At 37.7% G+C, this 26,028-nt stretch overlaps 1 protein-coding gene across 2 annotated transcripts in view; it reads right to left on the bottom strand.

Annotated features, from left to right (window-relative positions):
* Xpr1 (xenotropic and polytropic retrovirus receptor 1) overlaps positions 1-26,028 on the bottom strand; it is a 150,805-nt gene that overhangs the window by 101,225 nt on the left and 23,552 nt on the right. For both annotated transcript variants that reach the window (XM_085688082.2, XM_048421693.3), the window contains exon 2: positions 14,931-14,982. In XM_085688082.2, the coding sequence (XP_085544208.1) occupies positions 14,931-14,982 (52 nt within the window). The remainder of the gene's footprint in view (positions 1-14,930; positions 14,983-26,028) is intronic.

The following is a 26,028-nucleotide window of genomic DNA, read 5'->3' as shown; positions in this document are numbered from 1 at the left end:
AAAAGAGTAAAATAATAAATGATAATGCAGCTTACCTCCAGGACATTATCAGCCTCAAATCTCCTTTCACTCTAAGACCAGCACTATTGGAGCTGCATGTTGCTGCATGCATGTGTGTGTGTTTGTGTGTGTGTGTGATTGTTACTGTTGTTTTTATTTTTCTATCTGATTTTAAAACCAACAAAGAAGAAAGCTGAAAAGACTATAAGCCCAAACATGATTAATGCTGAGGTTAACCAATATTTTGCAAAAGTCATCTCATCACATTTTATACACAAGAAATAAAACTCTAAAAACAAAACCTTTTCTTTGTTGTTTTGTGGATTTTAAACACATTTTTATTTGACTAGGGATCTTAAAGATAAAATTTTTGCTATTCATTATGAAATCATCATACAGATACTTAATAGTTTCTAGAATGAGAATTCCTGTCCTCAGAGTCAATGAATCTATATTTACAAGTCAGATTATTTAAAGTCCTTTCCTGAAAAACAAAGTGGGACCATTGTACAGATAGAATTCAACTAAGATTTATCTATTCCAAAGATTCTCAAGCTTTGCTGTACAATATAATACCTGAAAAGCTATATAAAAACATACAGATGCTAAGTCCACAGATTCTGACTTAATCAGTTTTATAAGGTAACATCACGCTTCTGATTTGTTTGTTGGTTTGGTTTGGTTTGGTTTTGGTTTTGGTTTTAGTTTTTTGAGACAAGGTTTCACTATGGTGCTCTGGCTGTCCTGAAACTTAACTTTATAAACCAGTCTAGCCTTGAACTAAATGATCTGCCTGCTTCTGTCTCCCATCTCACACAGCACAGGAACACTGGGCTTAAAGGAATACACTACCACACCAGACTGCACCAAGCTTCTTTTTTAAATTTTCTGGTAATTCTGATTTGCAACCACAGTTAAGTCACCAATTTAACCCATCTTCCTACCTAAAGCAAACTTTTTCTCTAAAATCTATTGTAACAGCTACCCATCATACATTCTGAAAACCTACTATATATCCATCAATTTAATTTTGGAGCAATTTTAATTTTCTGGAAGTTCTGAAAAGCAAAAATTGCCACCTAGTCCTATTTCTTGTTCACCATCCAAGTTCTTCTAATTACCCATGTATCCCCCAAGTACTCTGTGCTAAGCTTCTTTAACCACTGCTACTCCATGCCTATTCCCATATGCTAATGGCTCATTTCTAGAAAAGTTCAGTAACCTTTTAATCCATGGTACCCATTATCATACTCAATATTCCAGACATGGGTTGAGGGTGCTCTACCGTTTTTGCTATTGCTGTTCTATAAAACTTACTATATACTGATGACTAGGATTTTACTCATGGCTCATACCAGGGAAATAGTTAAATCCCTAGATATCTTTAAATTATATTTAACCATGCTTTCATTCTCCCTTCCTCCAGGTGTTTATAACTTCAACTTAACTCTTCAATTTTATTCAGTTTAACTAATATTAAGCTAGTAATTGTTCCCCAGAGTGACAGACTAGTCTGTAAACATTACCAATTTCTATGATAGAAACAATGCCATCATATCTAATTTCAAGCTACCAACACTAAATATAAGATTGAAAAGAGATGTAGACAATGATCACAAGCTTGTGTGAGAAGGTTCAGGGACTACAGTGCTCAATTCACCATTTTAGCTAGACGTTTCCATCAGTTTCTACAAATGCACTTTGAAAGTAACATTTCTTAACTGGTCTCCAAGATTCTGATACAGTGAGTATAGCATGGGATTCAGATACTAGGACATTTTCAATAATCCTCAGGTATCTCTAAAGCATCTACTTGGATGAAAACACTTTTGGCTCACATGAAACTGTCAATACTCTTTGAATAGAATTTGTTCAGTTAGCTAAAAGTTCCACTAATTATGTTTTCAATTGTCTCACATTTTATTCTCCATAAGCAGAACCTGAGAGGCTTGAAGGATCTGACCTGAAATGACATGCTTCCAGCATTTGTCCAGTCATTTAGGGAAACCAACTTCAAAAGAATATTCGGTCAACAATCACACAGCTTGCTTTTGTGAACCAGTATGAACTGCTAGGTGATGAGCAAACTGCTGAAAGCTCAAAATTCGTCTCTTTTAGAGGGGTTACTTCCGGGTAAGAAGTAGCAACACTCACAAGGTATAAACCAGAGAGTGGAATTTACTTTAGGTATCTGCTTCAAAGTAGCAAATAACTAAAGAGCAAAAGCTAGAGGTGAAGTACCTAATTCCAGAGAAGAAAGAACCAAAGAGAGGTAAGTTGACCTTCTGTGCCACTCAGTCTTGCATGCTTACCAGTTTAGCTACCAGGCATGAAGCCTGAACTTTGGACATGCAGAGGGATCCACATAAAGCAAGAATCATTAGCATAGCCAAAAGCTTATAGTTGAAAAAATAAGAAAGGAAGGGCAAGATAAGTCTAAGGAACCAAAAAAGGACGTAAATAATAAAGATCAAAACTCCAAAGACAACTAATGATATAAAAATGTGATACTTTGACAAGATCCATAAAACTCATAATATTTTCTTCAAATTTACTAGGAAAAGAAGATAATGTATAAATCCCTAATATCAACAAGAAACAAGATCTATAACTATAGATTTTAGAAGCATTAAAAAGACAGAGGCCAGCTGTGGTAGCACTTCCCTGTAATTCCAAGATTTAGAAAGGGAGGCAGAGGCAAGAGGAATATGCATCTACACATTGCAATCCTGTCAAAACAGAAAAAAGAGAAACTGGAGGATGGAGCTCAGGGGTACAGAGTGCCTGTGAGGTGAGGGGGAAAGCACTCATTAAAAAGAAAAATGCAAAGCAAGATGATTTGATTAGGAATTTAACACTTAAGGAAAACATTACTCTATACAAAAAGTCTAAACGCAAAACAGAGGGAAAATCCCAACTCATTTATGCTACCAACATTAACCCAACTCAAAAAAGGGGGAATTAAAAGCAAAACAACATAAAACTAGACCAATATATCTTACACACACACACACACACACACACACACACACACACCTGTCATGCAAACAACCGGAGACGTGGGTGTGTATTCATACCTTTGGTTGACCTATTATTATTCAACAACCATGACCTCCCCAACTCACTGTATCTAAAGCACAAGGGTACCAAGCATACAAAACCAGAGCAGGAGCTTCATGATGCCCTCTTCAGGAATATTCAGGCACTTTCTCAAAATGAGTCAAAACCCTCAGTACCCCAGAAGCCAATACGGACTTGAAGAAGAACCTCAACCTTGTCAAACGTCATACCCTGAGTTCTGTCCACCTAGACCCCAATCTCTGTGACATCCTAGGGACCCAATTCTTAGATAAAAAGGTAAAGCTCAACAAGAAGATGGATGAGCATCTGGCTCACCTCTACACACTGACAGTCCCAGACAGATACCTGTTAGAAATGCTCTCCCTCAGGCAAGACCAAGAGCCTCTAGAGCCCAGGGACCTCTGAGAAGCTGCTCTGCACTTCCAGGTGTCTGGGTTTCTTCCTGAGCTCCCCTCTATCCCTGTGTCCCTTGATCACCCAGAGAGCATTTTTTCCATCTTTCTTTCAGTTTTGTTGAGTCTGGGTCTTACTACATCATACAGGTATCCTCAGACTGTCTCCTGCCTTGGCTTCCCAAGTGCTGGGGTTACAGATCTGCATCACCACACTCAACCCTAGACAGCTCTTTAATCATTCTGGAGCCCTATCCCAAACCTAAACCAAATGAAAATAAAACAGAAAAATAAAGATACATCAATAAATGTAATTCATGTTTTAAAAAAGAGAAAATACTTAAGCCTGTCCCAATTAAGTATAAGAAAAACATTTGAGCATGTCCAACATACAGTGTTGAAACCTCTAACAGAACCTTCTTAATGACACATAACAAACATGCCAATGACCATGACAGCAGCCACTCATCACATAGTCATACTTATTTCTAGGAGCTTATATAACAAAAGTATTACTTTTTCAAAGTTACATTCAGGAGATAGAAAATATATCTGAAAACCAGAGTAATAACAGTAATAGCTGTAGCAATAAATTAAAACCCTATATTAAAAGAAGGGCAAGTACATTATAAGAATCGATAATAGTAAGCCTACTTACAAACTCCTTAGTTTTGCTCCTTATTGTCTCATATTTCTTACAAAAAAAAATGTTGTGATCCTCTAGGCCTAGAAGTTAACTTGACTCCCAGAACAAAAGGTTTGAGAGGCCAGGGTAATTATTAGTCTTGGAGCAAAAGATATTCTAAATCCAATCAGGAGCCTTGCTGATCAATAAAATTAATTAGTTGACAGCTATTATGGTCTTGACACAAACCAAAGGAGGCATAATGAAGTTTAAATTACACCGCTACCATATCCAATAAGCTGACAACCTTCTCAGGGAGTCAAATAACATTCAAGTAAACATGAGCATTAGGTGCCAAAAACACAACCCAATCCACTATGTAGCTCCTTCTAAAAGCCAAGCATTACTTGGTATTGCTCAAAACTGGATCTCTAGGACTGCACTGCATATGTGGAATTATCACTGAGTGCTTCCTACCACTTACTCTCTCATCTACCAACTAGTGATTTTCAGTATGTAAGCAGTGGTGGCACATGGCTTTAATCCTAGCACTATAGAGGCAGAGACAGGTAGATCTCTGAGTTTGAGAACAGCCTGGTCTACAGAGAAAAGTTCCAGGACTGCCAGAGCTACATAGTCTTTTAAAAAAACAAAAACAAAACACACACACACAATATATATATATATATATATATATATATATATATATATATATACACACACACACACACACATATATACTCACACACACACACATATATATATACATACATACAAACACACACATGTAGCAATATCTATAAAGGCTTTTCTCTGAAGTTTGAATAATAGTTTGCAGTTCTCCAGGTTTTGTCGGCCACTTTGTTTAGGGATTTATATGCCATGAATGATATAAGACCATGTCAGCCATTTAGTGCCCTGAACATTTTGGAGTAAGAAACTAGGTTAGATAGAGTCTTAGATGTAGCTCAGGATAGACTTCTATTTACTGTAGCCCAGGTTGGCTTTAAAACAGGATCCTCCTGCCTCCATTTCTAATGGGCTGAGATTACAGGCCTGGGCCACCACATGTAACTGTACACCGTAATTTCATTCATTTTTCTGGTCTCCCTACACATTACATAACATAAGCAGCATTGAAAAATATATGGTAATACAGTATCCTTAAAGATCAGAAAGGACACGACTCTTAGCTGGGCCTTAAAGGAGGAGGAGTTACTAGTGCATTCTATATAACAGAACTAAGCATGTATGCATGTTAAAAGACAAAAGTAATTGGTTTGCCCAAAGATCACAACTATGGTGTTGACTACATTCTCAGTATATGTGAAAGCTACAGAAGCCAAGGGTTATACTAACTATGCCAAAAGTACCATTATTTTTACACAAACACAAATCTGTTTAATAAAATATAACAGCATAAAGGCAAAGTTAATATGCCAGGCAACAAAATGATTTGACAGTTCCAGTTACTAATTTGCTTACTGCCAATAGTTTTTGCTTTTTTTTTTGTAACCTGTTTCTTAATTACAATTGTTTTTGAGACATAGTACCTCTGACGTTTGACCTTGAACTCACAATCTTCAAGTCTCAAGTCTCCCAAGCACTGAAGTTACAAGTATGATTTTTATATAATTTCCTTCTGCCTAGAAGGCTCTTTCTTCAAGATCCGATTAAAATCCCATCTCCTCTACTAAGCATACTCCCACTACTTCACTTAAAAATAAGATGATTTTGTGGTCACTGGATAAAATGCCCATGAAGATATATATTTTTCTAATCTACAATATTATTTTATACTCTTAACTTTTTCTGTCATAATGTTATTTACCATGTCATAAGTGAATCATGATATTTTTTTAAAGCAAAAAGTTGCTGGCATCTTAAAAGATAATGACATTTTACTAACACACAGAGATCTGTATTTTTTTAATATAGGAAAAAAACCAAAACTATGCTGTAACATAAAAGGGCCTGCTTGTTTGTGTTTCTGTCCTGCCCGGCCCCCCAGCTGTTTAGTCCCAGAGAAAAATCAATCACACAGATCTCTGTAAGTTATAATGCTGATTGGCCCATTAGGTCAGGCTACTTATTAGCTAACTCTTACATCTTGATTAACCCATTTCTCTGATCTATGTTAGCCATGTGGCTCGGTACCTTTTTCAGCTGGCAGATCACATCCTGCTGCTTCGGAGATCTGGGCAGGAGTGAGAGGAATCAACTTTCTCCTCCCCAGAATTCTCCTGCTCTCCTTGCATCATTTCCACTTCCTGTCTGGTTTTCCCACCTACACCTCCTGCCTGGCCAACCAGCATTTATTTAAAACATGATTGACAGAATACAGACAATTCTCCCGCACCAATATGCAAATAGTACATTTCACCATACGAATTACCTTATTCTGATCTAGTCTTTGTAAAGAAATGCACACAGTTATCTTTTCTTATTGTAATAACAAAAAGCATTCCTTTATGAAAAACCTAGTGAGAATTTCATATTTTAAAATTGTGCAGTGATTGTAGAACAAAACTCTAAAATATATTTATCATACTATGTCAAGGCATAGATATTTCAACCTGAAAAAACATTCATGTTTCTCTGGTATATATGCAACATTAATTGCATGTGATAACACATCAATATAAACTCAATTTCCTTTTCCAATCCCACTGAGTGCATCTCTTATAACAAACATATAGCAGGTCAGTTTCTCATCAAGAGCCACAAATTGCCACTCAATCTCCTAGGTGATAAACAATGTTTTACCCCACACCTTATGACTAAAAAAATGAAAATGTAATCAATATGGATTCCTCATCCTCCACACTCTAGTCCTAAGGACCTGAGCTTGTGGTTGCTACTCGAGAATATTACTCAACCTAAAAACTATCACATTTCAACTAACGCACACTTTTTCAAATCCAAAGTAGACTAACTAAGAATCTAACATTTAACAAAGTATTTTGTTTTTTAAACAGACACACATGTGGTTTATTTTTGTATGTCTTCTGGTATATACATGTATTTATTTCATTTCAATGAACAGCCCAATGCAATTACATTAAAAAAGAGCCCAGTATGCAATTTCTACAGGAAGAAAACCTTTCTGGAAGCAAATAAAAGAGTCAAGATTCCATTAGAAATTGGCAAGGTCTATCTGGGTCCCAGACTAGAATTAGAAAAGTGGGGGAACAGCAATCAGGTACTGACTGTAGTTTCATTTTATATAAATTTTTAGTACAAATATGGGATGTAAAGCATTAATGCAAGACATATGTTTCAGTGAACATAGCTCAAACTTCTAATAATTATAAACTTGCTATCTTAGTTTATTTTCCCATTGCTATGATAAAATACTCTGACAAATACAACTTAGGGAGAAAGGGCTTATTTTAGTTCATAGTTCTATCTGCTGGTGGTTACAGGCTTGCACAGCCTCCTAGTCACAGCCCATGGTGCTTGAGGTGGCTGGTCACATGATACCCACAATCAGGAGCAAAGAGGAATGAACACAAGTAATCTAGTGCTCAGTTTCCTTTCTCCATTTATACAACTCAGGTTATGTCCACAATGAAGATGGGTCTTCTCAACCAGGCACAGTGGTACACGCCTTTAATCCCAGCACTCAGGAGGCAGAGGCCGATCTATGTGAGTTTAAAACCAACCTAGTCTACATAGCAAATTCCAGTACAGTCAGGGATTCATAGTTAGACCCTAAATCAAATCAAAACAAACAAAAAAAGATAGGGCTTCTTACTTACATTTAGTAATGTAATTCAAAAGTCCCACATAGACCTGTCTGGATGCCCACCTTCCAGGTGATTCTAAATTTTGGCAAACTGAGAACTAATATTAACTATCATACCTGCTACATTATTGTGGATAATGCCAGCATTCGGATTTTTAAAGGATTTTAAAAAATTTGTTATTTATTTTTATTGGTGTTTGTATGTGTGACATGTGCATGTGTACATGACATGGCATGAACGTGGAGGTCAGAGGTCAACTTTCAGGAGTTAGTTCTCTGTTTTAACTTTTCTGTGGGTTATAGAGACCAAACAGGTCATCAGGGTTGTATGACACCTGCTGAATCATCTTGCCAGTTCTAGATTTTTGTTCAATTTTTCCAGACAGGGTTTCTCTGTATTGCTCTGGCTGTCCTGAAACTCACTGTGTAGACCTGACTGACTATGAACTCAGAAATTCTCCTGCTTCTGCCTCCCAAGTGCTGGGATTAAAAGTGTGTGCCACCACTGCCCAGTTGGATTTTTTAAAAATGTAAATTCTGTACTAGCGGCAAATAAATGGTGCTTGTAGCATTTTTATCACATGGTAGATCCTATCTATTCACTATATTTTTCAAAGGACTTATCTTACATGCGAGCACACATTTTTCATGTTGTCTGTTCTGTGCTGTTCTTATAAACTAAGAAACAGCACTGTGTGATTAATGGTGACTCTATATGTTATACTAAAGGTACTTGACTCTGCAGGATCACCAAGATTAAAAACCTGCATCAAAAACATTTCATTTCCTCCAGTATTCCATCTATAGGCTACTGAGTTGCATTTATTTTTATAATAGAATTCTGTTACCTATTTATATGATTAGTTAATGTCTACGAATGAGCATTAAATTATCTGTAATTCACTTTCTGAGAAAGAGTAGATAGTTCATCTCTGTACAGTAATGCTATTTGTTCTTCAGAAGCACTCTATTACCAAACACACTGAGGTGGCAGCATCTCCCAGAACACAGGCACAAGACCAGTTTTCCAGGGAATAAGTCGTTCTCATCTACAAGTTGTCACTTTACACTGCAAATGAAATAAATATGCAATCCTTTTCCAAAACAAACATGAGATGAAGAAAATAAGGCATGCCCTTAACTCTATTTCATGACTTGTGGCATCAATCAGGGTTTTATATCCTTTCTAACAGAAGTTAATGAAAGAATAAAAAAAATCTTAAAGAAATGACAATAGATGGTTTGGGTCTTACCTCAATTTTCAATTCTTAGTCATATTTATTTCTTCACGGTTCTCAAAAAATAGTTGCTAGAAATAATCTGAGCATTCCATCACCACCCCCTAGCTTAGTCTTCTCTTACAACAAACTTATCTCAAGCAGAAGGGTTTTTGAAAACATAACGCCAAAACCATCACCCAGACAGGAAAAGCTACTCTTCGCAGCTGCCCAGCTGAAAAGGTGGCACATTAACATAGCACTTTCTTTTATAAACATCAAGGATTTTATTTCTGCAACATAAAACCTATAAAAAACAATATTTAAAGATAATGAGACAACCTAATAAAAAAGAAACTGGGGACTATGAGACCAGATTATAAACATCGTGAAAAAGTAACATATTATGGATGTACACTTCACAGTAATCCTACACATGCAGAAACTACTTCATTTCATTTTAGAAATGCAGTTCAATCTCCAGAGAAAAGAGCTCACATCTGCTAAAAACAACAAAGATCTAGGGACAGAGGTGAGAAACAAGAAAATGCCTAAAGTGGACTCTGTTCATTCAAGCAGATAATCAGAATGAATTATTTACAAGCATACTTTTATCTTCAGCACTACTAAGAGCTCAATCTTAAGGAGCTTAGAGAAACTGTAACACATCTGCTAATCAAAAATAAACAGATCAAAGGCTTAAATGCTCCAACAAAATCATGTATAAGATTGGAGAGGTGGTGAGATTAAAGAAAAATGTTAGACAAACACAGAATAGGCTGATAGACAGTTACTTACATCAAGTCAGATAACTGTTTTAAACTAGTGAACTAGCTGTATTTAGCAAAGGTTGGCTAAGTGTATTTCCCACCAAGAGGAATGCATTATTAAATAGTGAAAAGGAAAACGGCCATTCCTTCTACCTTAATTTAGTATTATTTAAATTTTTAACTACACTGAGGGGAAAAAAAAGCCTAACAACTCACATGTGATCTTTAAAGTCTATACCTACACTTCACATATCTTTTAAAGCACATAAAAAAGTATCCTCCTGCAAAGAAAATATAGCCTCAATAATTTGTCATGTCTTGGGCATCAAAACAATATAATGTCACAAAATTAGGATGTGTTTTACTCATTTTAAAGAAAGGTATTTGTCACTTCAAATTACATCAACATTATAAAACACAACAAACAAAATGTCCAATCATCTAAGCAGCAGGTAAAATCCTGTATTCTAAAGGAGAATGCTGTGGAATAATCCTTCTGTGCATTGTTGTGTTGCTCTCATTGCTAATAAAGACCTGACTGGCCAATAACTAAGCAGTATTTTGGGGGCAACAAGAACACTGGGAAGAAGAAGGGAGGAGTCACAGGAGTCTGAGGAGACTCCATGAGACATGGAGTGAGCAGGATACAAAGTATGTGCATGAGGTAAACAGGCCTCAAGGTAGCACACAGATTAATAGAAATGCATCAATTTAAGTTATAAGAGCTAGCTAAAACCAAACTTAAGCTATCACTCAAGCATCTATAATTAATATTAAGTTTCTGTGTGGATATCTGGGGCGTGGCTTGTGGGGCAGAAAAGTCCACCCACAGGAGAAGGGAAATAAACAAAACAAACATATAAAAATCACTACATAAAGAAACAAACTAGGTTGATTTTCTCCCTAAAGACAATACTTAGGCTTCAAATAAAATTGAAGGTAAAAATTTTATGTATTCTTATTCATTCATGAACCAAGTGAATGTGTAAAGATTATATATATATATATATATTTGATACTAAATATTAAACAGTAGAAAAAAATTTTAAAAACTTGATCTCGAAAGATTTGTATTCTAGAGGTAGGCACAGTGGCCCATACTTATAGTTCTAATACAAGCCCAAGCTTGGCCAGATTAGAGACAGAAAGGAAGGCAAAGCTGGAGCTAGCAAGCAAGTGGAGGGTACAGGAGGTGAAATCAACATAAAGTCAAATAGGGCACTTGTGGATCATAGTAATACATTTTTAGATTGCATCCTTGGATCATAGGAAGCAACCTTGTGAAACTCAGTGTCTCATGCTTTCTGGGAAACTATTATTAGAGATCCTATCCACCATATAAACCAAATATTCTTTATAGAGGTCAAAGGAAACCTTTTATTTATTGCTCAAAGTTCACCTTTCCTAAGCAACTAATATACATCTGCCTCATGCACGTTTAAATTAAAAAAAAAATCTTGATATTGTGGGTATATGTATGATGTATGTATGTGGCGGCACATGCCACAACATGTGCATAGGTCAGAGAACAACTGTATGTTAGCTCTCTCCGCCACCTTTACCTGGGCTCCAGAAATCAGACTCAGGTCATCTGGCTTGCATGGTAAGCACCTTTACTTCTGAGCCATTTCCATAGCTCTTTCATGTGCACTTTGAAATTATATTCTCCTTTATACTATCCTTGGAACCTTAGAAAACTGCAAAGTTCAATCTACATTTAGCTTCTGGCAGCTGCATAAAACCTTATGGTATCTATTTTCTTTTAAAATAAAATTTTCAATTTAAAATAGTTTTAAATTTACCAAAAAAAGTGACAAAGATAGTACAAAGTGTTCTCATCTATCCCCACCCATTTCCTGTCATGAGCATCTTATATAACAGTTTACCACAATTAATAATTAATAATAATGCTATGTTATTATTAGTCAAAGTCCAAAATTTACTCAGATTTCCTCAGCTGTTACTTCTTTCATATATACAGTAGTTATTATTATATAATTTATTATAATCTTATTAGAAGCTTGCTCTGGTGCTATCTTAAATCTTTTCAAAAATTGCATTTAGAGAATTAGACAAATTCACAAATTTTATAAACATTCTTTAATCTTAACAATAAGCTATAAACAAGTAACATATCTAAATAACAGTACAGTTTTTACTTATTCAATTCAATAATAAACATTTTAAAAGTAAATGTCCATTAGATACTATTAAAAATATTCTTTATATATGACAAGATGTAATGTGTAGTGATATTTTGCTTGTAATCTAACAAATAAAACTTGCTTCAAGGTAAGAGTTCAGAGCTAAGCCACTAGTTAGCCACAGACATCAGACAGTGGTGGTGCACACCTTTAATCCCAGCACTCAGAAGACAGAGGCAGATGGATCTCTGTGAGTTCAAGGCCAGTCTGGGATACATGAAACTGATCCAGTCTAAAAGAAAAACAGCTGGGCGGTGGTGAATCACACCTTTAATCTCAGTACTTGGGAGCCACATGCCTTTAATCCTAGCACTAGGGAGGTAGAGACAGGAAGGGAAATGGCTGGGAGGAGAGAGGACTATAAGGCAGGAGGAGACAGGAGCTCAGACATAGTCTGAGGTAGTCAGTCTGAGGCAGTCAGTCTGAGGACATGATCTTCCTTTTGGTCTGAGCATTGGTAGAAGTAAGAACTCTAGTGACTGGCTGCTCTGTTTTTCTGATTCTTCAGCCTTTCACCCCCTAATAACTGGGTTTTTATTATTAAGACAATTTAGAATTCATGCTACAGTGATGGCAAATGCTTATAATCCCAATGCTCAGGGAGCAGAAGTAGAAGGATCCAGTTTAAGGTTATCTGGTGAGTTTGAAGTCGGCCATGGCTGTATGAGATACTGTCTTAAAAAAAAAAAAATTCTTTGATGTGGGACTCCCCTCTGTATGCTGTGAATAAGTTTTATTACCATTGGTTAATAAAAGGCTGCTTTGGACTATGGCAGGGCAGAATATACGTAGGTGGGAAAGCTAAACTAAAAGCAGGCAGAAAGAAGGTGGAGTCAGGGAGATGCCATGTATCTGTTGAATGAGAAAGACCCCAGCCAGCCACTGATGAAAGAAGACATGTAGAAAATGAGGTAATTCCACGGTTACATGGCAATACACAGACTAACAGAAATGAATTAATTTAAGAAGAAGAACTAACTACAAATATGCCTGAGTCATCGGTCAAAGCAGATTCTTTTTATTATCCAGTGGTAATAAAACATATTCATGGCATACAGAGAGGAATCCCATATCAATTCCTTATATAAATAAACTAACCAAATTATCAATGAATTTAAGAAACCTACTAACTTGAGGGCTAATTAATGTCTAGAGGGGTAGTATGAATTAAACTGACATTACTGTAGTTATACAAATATACATGAGAATCACTGTAAAATGGTTTAAAATTTAGCTTCTGGCAGCTGCATAAAACCTTATGGTATCTAGCATACCTACTCCAAGCAATACAATGCCCATGTTCCACCCCATAATCCTATTTCAAATAGTCTGAGATAGGGAAAAAGTGCTGCTTTTTTTTAATTGCTTGTGAACTCAGATAATTATGGTAAATTATGTAAATAAAAAGAACCCCTGGTTTGCTGCATGTGAGACATAACTGGTAATCGCCAGTTTAATATAAAAATACTCCTCTCTGGCATCAAAGCTTTTAACTCTACTAAAACTTAAGGCCTGTGGGGAAAAGAAAAAGAGAAAGAAGACAAAAGGACTTTTTAGATATCATGAAGTCCTAATAAATATTTTCCCTTTAAAAATGTTAAAGCTTGAGGCTGGTGAGATGGCTCAGCAGGTAAAGGCATTGCTGCCAAGTATGGCGACCTGAGTTCAATCCCTGCGACCTACACAGTGACCTCTATGGAAGCATACAATGGCATGCCCCACCACTGCAAGACATAAAATGAAAAAAAGTTGAAGCTAAAGTCTTGTTTTAGACTTTGGTGATACAGCTTCACATACTGTATAAACAGAAAAGTTGTATTGGTTTAACTAATTATGGACTAAGACTTCATAGATGGATGGATATAAACACTAAGGTGATGTAGGAGGCTGCTCATTCATTCCTGGCCACTCCAGACTTGAAATAACTACACAGAAACTGTATTAATTAATTAAATCACTGTTTGGCCTATTAGCTCTAGCTTGTATTGGTTAGTTCTTGTATTGGCTGTGGCTTACTGGATAAAGTTCCATCTAGTGGCTGGCTTCTGTCTCTGGCAGGGAAACATGGCTTCTCACTGACTCCGCCACCTACTTTCTCCCAGCATTCAGTTTAATTTTCCCAGCCTAGCTCTATTCTGTCCTATCACAGGCCAAAGCAGCTTCTTTATTCATTAACCAATAAAAGCAACACATATACAGAAGGACTTCACACACCACTGATTGATGAAGGCAACAGAAAAACCTTCGACTAAACCAGTATGGTTCACAGTCCTAAGATGATGTGTTTGTCAGGGGTTTTTTGTTGTTGTTGTTGTTGCTTTTTGTTTTTTTGTCACTGTGCCAAATACCCAAGACAAACAATTTAAAAGGAAGAAAGGTTGATTTCAGCTTACAGTTTCTCAGGCTTTAGTCCATGACTGGCTAGCTCTATTGTTCTGCCATGGCAGGTAGCATCTGGTGGAACACAGCAGCTCAGTGCATGGCAGAACATTGAGAGACTAGGGGCTGAGGACAGGGTCTGCCACCCGGGGCATATTCCCAGTGATCTACTTGCTCCAAATAGGCCCCAGCTGAGCTCTAAAAGTTGCCACAATTTCCCACAATAGTGTCACCAACTAGGATCAAACCTTTGCATATGAGCCTAAGGGAAGCACTTTATATCCAATCAATAACTGATGACTCAAGAATATAGTACAAGGTTCATCGCAAGCATCCAAGGTTAAGCGTGAAACAGACAAACAAAAGCTAAAATACTTAAAAAAGTCATATCAAAACCAAAAAGACATACATAATAGAGAAAGTTATAGTGTTCATTTTATAGTCCAGCATTTAAAATATTTTTCCTTGAAAAGAGGTTTTTCTGTTACTAAACCTAGAAGTTAATTCATCTTACCTTCGACAGAAGGTGCCTGGTCCTGAGCTGAATACAACATATCCTTGAATGCCTATCAGAAAAAAGAAAAATAATACATGAAATCACAAAATAAATCACAAAATAAGTTGTGTTGAAAGAACATGAGCTAAACAATTCTTTTTTACTATTCAGTAACCACATTTATTTTCCTAAATTAAAAATTTAGTGAACTATTTCTGGTAACTTTAATAATCTAGCCCACATTGTACAATCTTTAATGAGTGCTCATTTATATACTTTACAATGAAAGGGCAACGGAAACACCTAAAAGATCTAAAACACTCTGGATTAAGAAAAATGGGGAATAAAAGAGATTGCGTGAGTGGACTGATGGTGGGTGGGGATGGGAACATGAGCAATCAGGTTAGGGGGGAGCACAGGGGAAAGTACTGAAAGAGACTACTGGAGATGGGGGCATTTCAGGGTCAGGTAAAAACCTGGCACAAGGGAATCTCCCAGGAAGTTACAGACTTAGCTGGATGACCCCAGCTAAGACTCCTAGCAACAGCACACACATAGCCTGAATTGGCCATCTTCTGTGACCAGACTGGTGCCTAGCCCAATTGTCATCAGAGTCATCATTCAACAACCGATAGAAACATGCAGACCCACAGCCAAACATTAGGTGGTGTTTGGGAATCTTGCTGAAGACGGGGAGAAAGGGCTATAGGAGCCAGAGGGGTCAAGGACACCATAAGAAAACTCACTGAACCAACTAACCTGGGCTCACAGGCCCAGAAATGCTAACACCGCATGTTCTCTCTTCTTGGTGAATCTTATTTCCAAATCCTTAAATTTGTGCACATAATTGAAATCACTGAATAAGTCAGGAATGTGGAAATGGACAATGTAGGTGGGGAAAGTCAGGAGAGTCCTAGAACTAGAAATGTGCTTAGATTGAGAGACACTGAAGCATCAAATCCTAGTCTTTATTAAACCTGTACTCTCAAAGCTCAGAGATCTATACAGATGAGGAAATGGGAAAATTTTTAAGAGCCAAAATGCTGATGACTTCAATATTTTGCCATCCAGACACAACAGACAGATACACACAAACACAAAGAGTATGACAGCACACATAAGACCTGCACATGTTCAAATCAGACAAAATGCCAGCAATAAGGAAAAGTAAACAGAAAGTCTCAACCCTATCAAGAAGGTATGTGTAATCTACACCTGCATGGAAAAAGAAAACCAGTTTTCTTCAATGGACTGTCTTCCTTGCTGAATATATCAATCACACTCCAGGACAGACAATCACACCCATGGCCAGGAGTAGTTAGTCAATATAAAATGGACTCCTCTCTCTCTCTCTCTCTCTCTCTCTCTCTCTCTTTCTCTTCTTTTTGTTTTGAGTAGTTTTTTATTTTGTTGATTTTTCAAAGTTTGCTTGTTTAGATTTGGGAAGGGGAAATATGATCAAAATACATTTTACAGAAACTGAACTGACAACAAAGGAGCCTACATGGGACTGACCTAGGCACTCTGCATATATAGAACAGTTGTGTAGTTTGTTCTTCTTGTGGGACTCCTAACAGTGGGAACAGGAGCTGTCTCTGACTCTTTTACTGCCTTTTGGGACCCTACACCTCATATTGGGTCACCTTGCCTAGCCTTAATACATGGGAGGTGTTTGGTCTTACTGCAACTTGATATGCCATGTTTTATTGATACTCAATGGAGACCTGCACTTTCCTAAACAGAAAGCAAAGACAAGTGGATTGGGGTGCAGGAACAGAGGAGAGTGGGAGGAGAGAGAAGGGAAACTGTGGCTGGGATGATAGGTAGGTAGGTAGGTAGGTAGGTAGGTAGGTAGATAGATAGATAGATAGATAGATAGATAGATAGATAGATAGATAGACAGACAGACAGATGGATTTTTTTTAAGGAACAAAAAAGAAAAATGCCCTTAATGATGGGGTTGGCTCGGTGGATGAACATATAATCTCAAACCTGATGGCCTGAGTTCAATCCCTTGGACTCAAACACTAGAGAGAACCAACTCCCAAAGGTTCTGCTCTCCACATGGCTGCATATGCACATGCATACTAAATAAATAAAATTTAGTAATAAAAAGGTACTAAACACTGGACCTACATAGTAAAGTGAAAAAAAACTAGAAAAATTCTGTAGCCTGAGCTGGCCTACAAATCAAGGCAATCCTGCCCTGCCTCCTGAGTGCAGAGACTGCAGGCTTGAGACACCATACCTAATCCCCAGAAATCTTTCTATTTTAGATATAAATGTTTATTAGTGAAACTCTGAAAAGCTTAGGACTATAAAAAGAACAAGGATTTTATAGCTTTTCCTCCCCCAAATTATACAGTAGATTAGCTAACAACCAGATTTAGGTAATTTGGATAGTTACAGTGTAGTTTCTCAATAAGTAGGTTGGGAGCTGGAATAAGAAGCATTTCTCAGGACAGAGATGAGAGCTAGCTCAGCAGGTAAGTGCTACTGCTGCCAAATCAGACGACCTGAGTTCAAACTCAGGACTCACATGGTGGAAGGAGAGAACCAACTTCCCAAGCTGCCTCCTGACTTCCACAAATAAACTATGGCGCATGCTTCCCTGACTCCCCCTCCAAAAAAATAAATAAATGTTTTTTAAAGAGAGAAAGAGCACTAATATAAAGAAAAGAGAGCTTCCCATATAAATCAAAATATTCAACCCATTAAGTAGATAAGGGATGAAGAACTAGCCATAAACTTAGTGACTCTAACCACTTCAAGTTTTAAATACAGCTAACTACTGCCAATTCCCAAACTGGCATATGACGGAGTTCTTCAGCCTTAATATAAGTGACATTTGGGACTAAATAATTTAAGACGAGGAGTTCTCAGCATCTCTAGTGACATCTAGAGACACCAGCATCAATCCTCACCTCCCAGCTGTGACACTGCTAAATGTCTCCTGGCAAACAAAATCGCGCTTCCCCAGAACCACCCACCGATAGTTTTCAAGTATATAAATACAGAAAAGGAATAAATAAACCTCTAGAGTGGCCCATTCTCTTTCAAAAGTATTCACATCTAGCACATTATAGTCTTCCCAAGTGAATTTACTATTTGCTTTGTCTTAATAATAAATCTGTTAGTTCCATATCTATCCAAGCCTAACTAAAAAGATCTCGAACAAAATAAGAAAGTTTAAAATTCTTAAATTAATCCATCTTTGTTCACTTTGTTTTATAAAAGTTCACTTTGTTTTATAATATAGGTATATAAGAAAATTACCTATATTAAAACTTTACATGTTTAAATGAAAAAAATATTCAGGAAGATTCACTGTATGCAATTTGAATAGGCACTATAATAAAAAAATTAGGTATTTGGTCTTTATAGTCCTTGGCTGGCACTTTAGAATTTACTGTCTTTTACATACTAAAATCACTCCAGGGGTAGGAGTTAGAGGAGAATCTCAAACAGCTTCAGAATGGCGGTTAGCCAATGAAAACAACTGACTACAGGGTTGAAACTTTCGACCCTAGCTCTGAATTTCTGGGGAGGGCAAGGTGTTGGAAATAAGTTCAATCGCCTCCCTATACATAGTCAACCATGCCTGTGTAATGATACCTCCCAAATGTGTAGAAAAGAAATAGGCTTGAGTAGGAGGAGGAAGAAGTATTGGGGTTTCTTTTCTAGGTTCTAGAAAGCTAGAAATTGCTAGTCATACACATAGATGGATGGGGAGGATAGTTCAACTTATAGACTCTTACCTTTCTATTGGTTTACGCTGATACTGAGTTTCTACTGGACAAGTGCCTAGTGTCCTCAGAGCTGTCTGCACAGCAGCTGTTTGTTGTGTGTCTCAGGGGTCCAATGTGGATCGTGTTTATTTATGTGGCAAACTTAGACACAACACGTATTAAAAGATGGTACATAGTATCTTCTTTGAACATAATCTAATGAACTTAGAAATCAGGAAAAAAATTAATAAAATCGCAAAATTCATAAGATGTGAAAACTGAAAAATATTCCTTTAAATAACTCATGGATCAAGCAAATTAGAAATGGAAAACACACATTTATGAGACATAGTGAAAGCAGTTGCAAAGAGGAAAATTTATACCTACAAAAGCTAAAAAAGCTCAAACCAACAACCTAACTTTACAACCTAAAGAATTATAAAAAGAGGAACAAACTAAATCTAAGGCTAGCAGAAGGAAATAAAATTATTAGAGTAAGTAAATGACATAAAATGGGAACACAAGAGAAAATCCAGTGAAAGCAAAGATGCTTCTTTGACAGTACCAATAATACTAGCAAATCTTTAGCTAAGTAGATGAAAAAAAAAAACCTGAAGTTAGCAAGATCATAAATGAACATGAGGGCACTGCTACAGGTTCTATAACAATAAAGGGGCTATGGGACACTATAAACAACTGTGTACTGACAAGATAGATAAATTCCTAGAAATTTATAAAAACATACCAATATTAAATCATGGGAAAAAAACCCAGAAAACTGGAATAGATATATAATGTGTAAGAAAGCTGAATCGATACTAAACCTCTTCAAATGTTTATTAAAAAATAAAAAAGAACACAGAGAAAATTTCCTAGCTCCTTTCCAGCCAGCAAAACCATAATATCAAAGCTAAAACAACATTATAAGTGACTAAAGAGATGATTCAACAGTTAAGAACACTGCCTGCTCATCCAGAAAACCCAGATTCAATTTCCAGCACCACATGGTAGTCCATAACTGTCTGTAATTCCAGTTCCAGGAGAGCCAATGCCCTCTTCTGGCCTCTGTGGACACTAAGCATTCATGTGGTAGACAGATAAATATGCTGGCGAAAATAGCCATACACATAATAAAAGAAGAAGAAGAAGAAGAAGAAGAAGAAGAAGAAGAAGAAGAAGAAGAAGAAGAAGAAGAAGAAGAAGAAGAAGAAGAAGAAGAAGAAGAAGAAAAGAAAGAAAGGAAGGAAGGAAGGAAGAAAGGAAGGGAAGACTACAAGAAAACACAGCAGATGAGCATCTCTTATGAAAGCTAATGCAGACATTCTCAACAATGCACTGGATGTATAACTTCAGAGCATAATGCTTGCATAGCATGAATAAGACCCTGGGTTTGATTCCTAGTAGCCAAACATATCACACACACACACAGACACACACACACACAATATCTGATTCAAAGGACTTCAAGAGGCTATTTCTCCAAATCAGAGATACAAAGAGCCAATAGCCACATGAACAAATGTTAACATCACTCATTATCAAAGGAACACAAAACAAAGACACAGCAAGATAGCGTTACTACCACAACAGCAACAACATCTTGGTAAGAATGTAGATAATTGTACACTACTGGTGGCAATTGTTGGTAGGAATGTACACTATGGGTGAGAATGAAAAACTAGAGAGGCTGGGGAGACAGCCCAGTTGGTAAAGTACCTGCCCCAAAACCATGAAAATCTGTGTTTAGTCCCCAGGACTCACATAAAAAGGCCCTGCATTGCATGGCAGTGCACACCAGAAGCAAGACGAGGATGATCCCAGGGATTTGTTGGCCAGCCAGTTTATAAGAATCTGCTAGTTAATTTTTACTGGGAACCCCTCCAGAATCAAGTCTCTTGCAAACCCTAAAATGACTCCCTTAGCTGAGATATAAACCTCCCTGCTCCCACAACCATCCTTCCTCCCTCCCCCCCTCCCATTCCCCCAAGCCACCCCCAATCCTCCCCCTCTCCCTGACCATCTTCCCTTACTACCATCCCCCCACCCCCCATGCACCCGAGTTTGCCTGGCAATCTTGCCTAGTTCCACTATCCAGGAGGATAACTATATGATTTTCTTCAGGTTCACCTTCTTATTTAACTTCTCTAGGATCACAAATTCTAGACTCAAAGACCTTTAACTATGGCTAGAAACCACTTATGAGTGAGTACATACCATATTCCTCTTTTTGGGTCTGGCTTACCTCACTCAGTAAAGCGTTTTCTATTTCCATCCATTTGCATGCAAAATTCTGGAGGGGTTCCCAGTAAAAATTAAATAAAAAAATTAAAAAATTAAAAAATTAAAAAAATAATAAAAATAATAATAAAAAAAAGAAAAGAAAACTCTTTACTGAGTCAGGTAAGCCAGACCCAAAAAGAGGAAAATGGTATGTATTCACTCATAAGTGGATTCTAGCCATAATTAAAGGTCTTTGAGCCTATTATTCGTGATCCTAAAGAAGCTGGATAGGAGGGTGAACCTGAAGAAAATTCAGGTAGTTTTCCTCCTGGAGATTGGAAATAGACAAGAGTCCCAGGTAACCTCGGGTGCTTGGGGGGGTGGGAGGGTTGCTGGAAGGGGAGAGGGTTAGAGAGAAGGGAGCAGGGGAGTAATGGGGAATGCTCGGGGGACTGGGAGGAAGGATAGATATGGGATCAGGGAAGAATATATCTCAACTAAGGGAGTCAGTGTAGGGTTTACTAGAGACTTGATTATAAATGGGATCCCAGGTCCAAGGAGAGATCCTCAGATTGTTCTCTGGACAGAGTAGAGGGTGCCTGAACTGGCCTTGGCCCATAACCATACTGATGAATATTTTGCTTATCACCATAGATCCTTCATCTGGCGATGGATGGAGTTGGAGACAGAGACCCACATTGGAACACTGGACTTAACTCCCTAGGTCCAAACGAGAAGCAGAAGGAAAGAGAACGTGAGCAAGGAAGGCAAGATCAGAGGGAACCTTCATCCGACGAGGGATGGCGATACAGACGGAGACCCACGTTGGAGCACCGGACTGAGTCCCCAAAGGTCCAAACGAGGAGCAGAAGGAGGAAGAACATGAAAAAGAAAATCAGGACCGCGAGGGGTGCGATCACCCACTGATACAAGGGGACTGATCTAATGAGCGTTCATCAAGGCCAGTTGTCTGGGACTGAGCGAGCACATAATCCAGCCAGATTCTCTGAATGAGGCCGGATTCTCTCAATGTGGCTGGCCGGGAGTCTTTCTGAAAAGTCATTGACAATGACACTGGGACTTGTTTCCTCTGCATATACTGGATTTTTGGGATCCAGTCTGTTTGGATGCTCACCTTCCTGGACCTGGAGGGAGGGGGGAGGAGCTTGAACTACCCTACCCACAGGGCGGGAGACCCTGACTGCTATTGGGGATAGAGAGGGAGGAGGGGAAGGAGTGGGGGGGGGAGTGGGAGGGTGTTGGGAGGAGGGGCAGAAATGGAGACTTTTGTATTTTAATAAACTTTGAGGAAAAAAAAGATTACACTGATTTTTACTGTGTCCATTTGTATATTTACAGATTCCATGTGCTTATAATCTAAATATTGTAAAGTATATTTAATGAAAATTTAACCCCCTTTCCCAATATTAAAAACCTTGAGACCTAATCCATTTCAAATAACTGCAATTCTTTGGTTATCACTGAGGGTGCCTATTGAAATACTAGAGCCTTCAAAACTCAATTGTAACTTTTGATTGGTAGAAAATCACTGTTGGGTATTTTTATTTGTAGTTCGTGAGAAGATTGAATGCTACAATTTAAACTCCTCAACAAGTCAGTGAAAATTTGCAAACATGTGACTGACAAACACTCAAAACGGTACTTTTCAGTTTTTTAGAATATTTTTTGGCATTTGAATTACCAGAATAGATTTACACTTATTAATATGGGGCTGCCTAGTAGAAATATAACCATTATTTGAAGTTTCAGGTTTCCACAAAAGTATCTTACTTACAGAAGAAAAATGTGCAATGATACATATGCTTATCAATAGGAAATTTAATGAGATACCTTGGTATTTCTAAAATTTAACACAGTTTTTTTGTTCATGATGTCTGAAATACTTCTAAATTTGATATCTTCTTTACATACTATTTAATTTTAAAGAAAGTCTCTGGGAATGATGTATAACTAAGATTATTTAAATTATTTCTTTTAAAAACAAATTCAGAATAAAAAGCATTGAAATGATCTCTGGAATATTTCCCATGAGTGGGGTATAAGGTGGTCTACTACTTTGAAAACCTTCCTGTAAACTTTAGAGACTGAGATGGACCTATCTGCTAAGAGATGCTACAGTAAGTTTCAGAAGACTATCTACAAGGTCATTCTTTTCAATAGCTTTGATAAAGTATGTAGCATTTGGATTATATGGGCCTTCAAATATGTACACACACAAACACAAATACACAGGATAAAAAAAGAAAAAGAAAAAGAAAAAAAAAGAATCTGCTAGTTAGTACCAGATTCAATGAGACAACTACCTCAAAAATTAAGATGGGAAGCAATAGCGAAAGACACCCGACATCAACCTCTGGTCCCCAAACAGATATGGATAAACATTGCAATAAATAAAGAAAAAAAGCTATCAAGTCATTCAGAAACTAAAACTGAAAGTAACTGTCTGAGAATCATTGTTTAGATGACTGTTTTGCATATATATTAGAGTTAAAGATACAAATACCAGTCAATAATTAACTAAGTCCCTTTTTCTCATTTCTGTGAAGTAACACTTGACAAGAGCATTTTAGGAGCTACTTCAACTCACAGTCTGAGAAGACAATCAATTGTAAAACAATCAATTGTTGTGGGAAGACATGGTGGTGGGAAAGTGGCAGAGTTGGTCACATCCTACCAAGTCAGGAGGCAGAGGGAGATGAATGCTGATTCTTATCTGGCTTTTTTAAAATCCTTTTTTATTCAGTCTAGACCCCATGCCCATAGTGCTACCTGTGTTCAGGGTAGGTTTTCCCTCCTCAGTTAAACCTCTCTGGAAACACCCAGAGATGAATCTCCTAGACAAATCCAAATCCAGGAAAGCTGAAATGAAGACTAAGTACACCCTTGTCAACATGACTTAAACTGATTACTTTAAATTCCACCCACACCTGACCTCAAAAGGCTCATACCCATAGTTCAATGAATATGAACACATTCATTCATTCCAATTTCAAAAGTTCCCACAGATTTCACAGTTCCTACATTATTCAAAAGTCCAAAGTTTCTTCTTAGAGTCAAGACAATCTCTTAACTATGAGGCCTCATAAAATCAAAACACAAATTACATACACTTAATATACAATGACAGAGAAAAAACATTCACATCCCAAAAGGGAGGAATGGAAAGGTGAACCTAGAGGGCAAACACTAAATCTTGCAGTTCCATGTCCAGCATCTGAAGGGCTTGGATGGTCCCAGTCCTTCAGCCCTGCTGCCTACAGCACATGTAGCCTCTCTTTAGCCAGCTCAACACCAGGACTTCTGCTTTCTTCACCAATGTTCCATAGTCCTACAGCCTCCAACATCCTAGTTTCTCCACTGCAACTTAAGCTTCACCTTCACAACTTTATGAAATGGCCTCTCGAGGCATCCTTACAGTGAATCTACCCTGCCATATGCAACCCGGCCTCAATGACTGATTAGAATCTTGGTGCAAACCTCTCTGACCCATGTCTTATATGCCATATGCATGCAAAATCAGACTACACGTACAACACTGCCAAGTCCTGCTGTCAGCTTGTTGTAGCCTGTCTCCTTTCTGCCATAGCTATGGTGCCCTCTGTATATCTTGGCAGCTAAATCCTTCGCAGTTGTTTTGGAATAGGGCCCCTTAATGGCATTCTCAATTTAGTCTCTCTCCTTTTAAATTAATTTGCTTTTTTAAAGTTTCTGCAAAATTCTGTATAATGTGTTTTAAAGATATAATACCCTCTCTTCCCCAATTCCAGATCCACTTCCCCCTCCCTACTGGCCCAAGTTTGTGTCATTTTTTTTTCCATTCATCAAGCCCAATTTGTGCTGCCCATATATTCTTGGGTGTGTGATCTTCCATTGGAATGTGGTCAACTTACCAGCTGCACTCTTAAAGAAAACTGTCCCTCCCTCTCCCAGAAGCTAACAATTGTTCCACAACTAGGGATAGGATTATGTGCCCAATGGCCCTCTTCAGATTTTGTTCATGTTGTCACAACCATTGTGAGTTCATTATGTACAGCTACCCTCATTGTGTGGGGAAGACACAATTTCTTTGTAGTCCATCCACCACCTCTGGCTCTCATACTCTTTCTACCTCCTCTTCCAAAATAATACATGAGCCTTGGGAGGAGAAGGTATGACATACATGTCCCACACTAGAGATGAACATTCAACAGCCTCTTATTCTACGTATACTGGGCCAGTTGTGAGTCTCTATGTGAGTCACCATCTACTGCCAATAAAAGCTTTTCTAATGAGGCTTGAGAGGTGCATTTATTCATGGGTATAACAATAAGTCACCAGGAACCAATAGAATACTACATCTATTTAGCAAAAGAGTAGAAAGAAGGTTCTTCCCTAGGGCCTACAACTTATCTAACCATAGGTTCACGGCCCAGTAATGGTGTCAAGTATGAGTTTTATATTCTGGAGTGGGAGTAGATGCAATCAGAAAGTGGTTGGTCACTCCCATCTGTGAACATGTCTTGTGAGGCCAGTTGTTACAATAGCTTGCAGAGTCCACAGATAGGTAAGACTGATGATTACTTTTCTCCTCTGGCAGCGTGCACAGCACCTTTTATAACTATGAAAAGCTAGCCAGTGAGGATGAAGATTCCAAGTCAGTTTGATTTCTCCATGTTCTATAATGTGAGAATGTGATGTCACTGGGCAGTGGTGGAGCACACCTTTACTCCCAGCACTTGGGAGGAAGAGGCAAGCAGATCTCTGAGTTCAAGACCAGCCTAGTATAGAGAGCAAGTTCCAGGGCAGTCAGGACTACACAGGGAAACACCATTTAAAAAAGAAAGAGAGAGGGAGGGAGGAAAAAAAATGTTGTGTCCATGGCAATAGGGTAATCATAGCATGTGCAATAGCCTTTAATGTTGGGGGGGGGTCCATGGATTCTCACTTGTTAACAATGCCAAAAGAAATAAACTTGGCATTGAATTTTTATTTGTTAACCTGGGTACATAGTGAGGACACTGTTGGTCTGTTATAGGGTGACTCCACTTTAATTCTTTTTAATGTGTGTATATATGTGCATATGTGATATGTATGTATGTATGTATATATGTATATGTATTTTATGGACTATATATAACAGTATATATACAAACAAGGAAATTCTATGT

Source organism: Myodes glareolus, chromosome 5 (assembly GCF_982192425.1).
Source record: "Myodes glareolus chromosome 5, mMyoGla1.1, whole genome shotgun sequence".
NCBI lineage: Eukaryota > Metazoa > Chordata > Mammalia > Rodentia > Cricetidae > Myodes > Myodes glareolus.
Note: the sequence above shows the minus strand (reverse complement) of the source record. Positions and strands in the feature narration are given on the sequence as shown.